Below are 4,778 nucleotides of genomic sequence, written 5' to 3' on the forward strand. Positions count from 1 at the left end.
TACAACCATAAACTAGGACGTTTCCACTCGATAAGTGAGAACCACTTGGAAAGTCCTTAATGGAGGGTTGTTCAGTGCACTTTACCAGGAGCACCTATCTGCATGCTCGGACATCACAATGTCCCCTACCAATGAAACATGGTACTAACATCACAGATACTAGTCTCGAACTCGAGCGGCCTATATCCTTCTTAGCGGCGGCTGAATCGACTAGGAACTGTTTAGAATATACAGTATTCCAAATATGAGTTTTATGATACTCATCATATGAGCATCTCATACTCTTTCTACTATTTGTATATTCAAGGGCTTTATCATACAGATAAAGATGTGCCAAAATTAAGTATTTAAAATATTATTAAAATAAAGATTGTTTATACATAGAGTTTCATTTTGAACACTTGGCCTACACTTGGCTCGACGTGCACCTACTCTAACAGGATGGTGCGTCCCTGTGCTGGGAGGGAACTGCACATGCAATGAATGTGGATACTCTCACGTGGGCCAGATTCAGGAAGATGTTCTTCGGGAAGTATTTCCTAGCTGACTTCAGGGGCAGTCTGACGAGAGAGTTCATGAGCCTCAGGCAGGGAGATTTATTTGTGGCGGAGTTCATCCGCGAGTTTGACAGGGGCTGCCATTTTGTGCCCATGATAGCAGGGGATGCCGCCCAGAAGCTGAGGCATTTCCTTGATGGACTGAAACCTACCCTTCGCCGAGATGTCATGCTGATGAGGCCGACAGATTACGATGAGGCCACTTCCTGTGCCTTCCAGGCAGAGCAAGCACTCCGAGACATAGATTTTGAGTTGCAGCGGAAAGGGCACCAGACTCAGTCCAGTTTCCATCCTCATAAAAAACAGTTTATCGGACCGTCGAGACAGCAGGGGCAGCAGAAGCCTCAAGGGCAGTTTAGGAGGCCACAACAGCAGCAGCAGAAACCCCCTCAGGAGTCAGGGGCGCCTAAGCCAGACGACAGACAGCCGTGCCCACAGTGCAACAGATTCCATTTCGGTAAGTGCATGTGGGTGACCTTTAAGTGCTTTGTGTACGGACAGGAGGGGCACAAGGCTGCAGATTGCCCTAGGATCCAGGACCACATTACTGGTAGGGCTTACGTGATGCATGCCGAGGAGGCGGAAGCAGTGCCAGACTCGACATTGATTACTGGTAACCCTTTGATTAAGATTTAATTTACTGTACAATTGTATGGATTTTATGCTTGTTGGAGGAATTAATTGTGGAATTTATAACTTAGAAAGATTTAGGACGCATGTTCTACTTGGTTGGGAGTAAGAATCTAAGTGGTTGATCCGAGGAATTATAGGGACCTAATTATAATAACAGATAATTTAATGACTAAAAATGCAATTTTTGAAACTTTAAGGGATTAATTTGTAATTTTTGATTTTCTGAGGTTGAATTTCGAACTTTTGGGAATTGATGCTTGGGTTAATTCAGTATTTGTTCGAGGACTTTGAGGTTAATTTTCGATAAGAAGTTCCTTAAGTTCAACTCTATTAGATTTGATGGTATGTTTGTCGCAGGGAGGATACATGTTGCAGGTGTAGCCACGCATGCATTGCTAGATTCAGGAGCTACGCATTCGTTCATATCCGAATCTTTCGTGAAGCGACTAAAATCATACCAGTAGCGATGGATTTGGGTTACAAAGTATCGATTCCATCCGGATATCAGATGTTCACCTCTCAGATAGTAAAGAGATTAGAGCTTCGGTTACATAAGTATTCAGTGCACGCAGATTTGATAGTACTACCACTACCGGAGTTCGACATCATATTGGGCATGGACTGGTTATCTTCTCATGGTGCAGTCATTGATTTTCGACAGAGGTCAGTGTCTGTCATACAACCTAGTGGAAAACCATTTGTTTTTTAGGCAGCCAGATATCAGCAGTTCCCGCACGTCATTTCCTACTTGTGTGCGAGGAAGCTTATCAAGAGAGGTTGCCAGGAATTCTTAGCCAGCATTATATCAGTGACAGAGCCAGTCAGTCAGAGGCTGGAGGATGTAGATGTGGTCCGTGAGTTCTCTAGTGTGTTCCCTGACGATGTTTCAGGTATACCACCGGACAGAGAGGTGGATTTCTCTATTGAGATTATGCCCCGGTCAGTGCCGATATCTAAGGCACCCTACCATTTAGCGCCTACTGAGATGAAGGAGCTCAAGGATCAGATTCAGGATCTGCTAGATAAGGGTTTCATTCTCCCTAGCTTTTCTCCTTGGGGCGCTCCAGTGTTATTCGTCAAGAAGAAGGATGGCAGCATGCGACTGTGTATTGACTACCGAGAGCTAAACAGAGTCACAGTTGAGAATAAGTATCCGCTGCCAAGGATCGAGGACTTATTTGATCAGCTTCAGGGAGCGTCGATGTTCTCCAAGATAGATCTTCGATCCGGATATCATCAGCTGAAAGTGAGGGAGTCAGATGTGCATAAGACAACCTTTCGGACGCGTTATGGGCATTATGAGTTTTTGGTGATGCCTTTTGGTGTGACGAACGCGCTAGCGATCTTCATGGATCTCATGAATCGCGTGTTTCATCCATATTTAGATCAGTTCGTCATAGTGTTCATTGACGATATTTTGATATATTCGAAGAACAGATAGGATCACAGGCAGCATCTGAGGATAGTATTGCAGACTCTACAGGATAGACGATTGTATGCCAAGTTCAGCAAATGTGAGTTCTGGCTTGACAAGGTGGCATTCTTGGGCCACATCGTATATCAGGATGGCATAGAGGTTGACCCCACCAATGTAGAGGCAGTCAGAGATTGGCCTGTTCCTAAGAGTGTGACAGAGATCCGTAGTTTCTTGGGATTCGCAGGCTATTACAGGAAGTTCATCCAGAACTTCTCTTCTATTGCGGTGCCTATGACCGCATTGACGAAGAAGAATGCAAAGTTTATCTGGGGACCCTAGTGTCAGGAGAGCTTTGACAGACTGAAGCTAGCATTGACCACTGCACCAGTACTAGCTATGCCATCAGGGCAGGGAGAGTTTGTGGTCTATACAGATGCATCTAAGCTTGGATTGGGCGCAGTTCTGATGCAACAGGACAGAGTGATAGCCTATGCGTCCAGACAGCTGAAGGTTCATGAGCAGAACTATGCGACTCATGACCTCGAGCTAGCAGCATTGGTATTTGCCCTAAAGATCTGGAGACACTATCTGTATGGAGAGAAGTGCAAGATTTTCATAGATCATAAGAGCCTGAAGTACTTTTTCACACAAAAGGAAGTGAGAACATTACTATGGATTTTGTGACAGGGCTTCCGAGGACTACTGGACGATTTAACGCCATCTGGGTGATTGTTGATCGGCTCACTAAATCGGCTCATTTCTTACAAATCAAGAAGACATTCACCATGACTCAGTACGCAGACATGTATATAAAAGAGATAGTCAGACTGCATGGGATTCCATTGTCCATAGTGTCAGACAGGGATCCGAGGTTCACGTCTGCATTCTGGAAGAGTCTTCACCAGGCTTTGGGTACGAAGTTATTGTTCAGTACTGCTTTTCATCCTCAGACAGACGGTCAGTCAGAGAGAGTGATTCAGATTCTAGAGGACCTACTCCAAGCTTGCATGATCGACTTCCAGGACAGCTGGGCGTCAAAGTTATCTCTTGTGGAGTTCACATACAACAACAGTTATCAGGCATCGATAGGTATGGCTCCATATGAGGCACTTTACGGGAGGAAGTGTAGGTCGCCAGTTCATTGGGATGAGGTAGGAGAGCGAGCAGAGTTGGGTCCGGATATTGTCAGATAGATAGCAGATTTAGTGGCCAGGATTCGGGACATGATGAAGACTGCACAGAGCCGCCAGAAGAGCTATGCTGATCAGAGGCGACGAGATCTTGAGTTCGCAGTAGGGTATCATGTGTTCCTGAAGGTAGCACCGATGAAGGGTGTGATGAGGTTCGGGAAGAAGGGTAAGCTCAGCCCTAGATTTATCGGCCCATTCGAGATCCTAGAGAGAGTGGGAACACTTGCGTACAGAGTTGCCTTACCGCCGAATCTGGCAGGAGTTCATAACGTATTTCATGTCACTATGCTGCGGAAGTACATGTCAAATCCTTCTCATGTACTTAACTATGAGCCACTTCAGCTGACACCACACTTATCATTCGAGGAGAAACCCACTAAGATTTTGGACAGGCAGGAGAAGAAACTCCGGAACAAAGTGATCCAGTTGGTCAAGGTCAAATGGTTGAATCATTCCGAATAGGAGGCTACTTGGGAGACCGAGACCGAGATGAGAAGTCGATACCCGGAGTTATTCGGTACGTTCTAAATTTCGAGGACGAAATTTAGAATAAGGGAGGGAGAGTTGTAAGGTCCAGTAATTTAATCCACGTAACCTGAATGCATGCAATCTAGGATTTTATTTTAAATTATTTGTTTAATTATTTTATGCATTTTATGCATAATTCATACATGGTAGTAATTATTTCACGAAATTTTAAAAGTTCATGTATTAGGGATTCTAGATGCATTTCACATTTGAACGAGGAATGGGGACCGGACTGGAGAATTTTCAAGAAAATTATTTTAATTACATGATTTATTTTTATTAATTAATATAAGGTGTTTTAAAGTGTATTTTTTAAAAATAGGGATTTTTGGGGTATTTTAACAGCATGATTTTACGTTTTTAAGGTACGCAAATTTTATCGATTCGAGGGACTTTTTGAGGATTCGGTTAATATTTTCAAAAACTTTCCAACACGAAATTTTTTTCAGGAGT

At 43.9% G+C, this 4,778-nt stretch overlaps 2 protein-coding genes across 2 annotated transcripts; both read left to right on the forward strand.

The window, feature by feature from the left end:
• The first annotated feature begins 451 nt into the window (after nucleotides 1–451).
• On the forward strand, nucleotides 452–3,263 carry LOC140827336 (uncharacterized). The gene is made up of 2 exons (XM_073189989.1): nucleotides 452–1,170; nucleotides 1,548–3,263. Exons 1-2 carry the CDS (start codon nucleotides 480–482, stop codon nucleotides 1,652–1,654), a joined length of 798 nt encoding a protein of 265 aa, XP_073046090.1. The 5' UTR covers nucleotides 452–479; the 3' UTR covers nucleotides 1,655–3,263.
• On the forward strand, nucleotides 3,004–4,259 carry LOC140827103 (uncharacterized). The gene is made up of 2 exons (XM_073189710.1): nucleotides 3,004–3,165; nucleotides 3,924–4,259. Exons 1-2 carry the CDS (start codon nucleotides 3,004–3,006, stop codon nucleotides 4,257–4,259), a joined length of 498 nt encoding a protein of 165 aa, XP_073045811.1.
• The last annotated feature ends 519 nt before the right edge of the window (nucleotides 4,260–4,778 follow it).

The sequence above is a fragment of the Primulina eburnea genome, chromosome 3 (genome assembly GCF_022965805.1).
Source record: "Primulina eburnea isolate SZY01 chromosome 3, ASM2296580v1, whole genome shotgun sequence".
Classification (NCBI taxonomy): Eukaryota; Viridiplantae; Streptophyta; class Magnoliopsida; order Lamiales; family Gesneriaceae; genus Primulina; species Primulina eburnea.

Coding starts and splice junctions, on each gene's coding strand:
- LOC140827103 (XM_073189710.1), top strand. CDS start 3,004: ATGCCATCAGGGCAGGGAGAGTTTGTGGTCTATACAGATGCATCTAAG. Junction 3,166..3,923: donor ACCTCGAGCTAGCAGCATTG/GTATTTGCCCTA, acceptor GTGTTCCTGAAG/GTAGCACCGATGAAGGGTGT.
- LOC140827336 (XM_073189989.1), top strand. CDS start 480: ATGAATGTGGATACTCTCACGTGGGCCAGATTCAGGAAGATGTTCTTC. Junction 1,171..1,547: donor AGACTCGACATTGATTACTG/GTAACCCTTTGA, acceptor TGTTTGTCGCAG/GGAGGATACATGTTGCAGGT.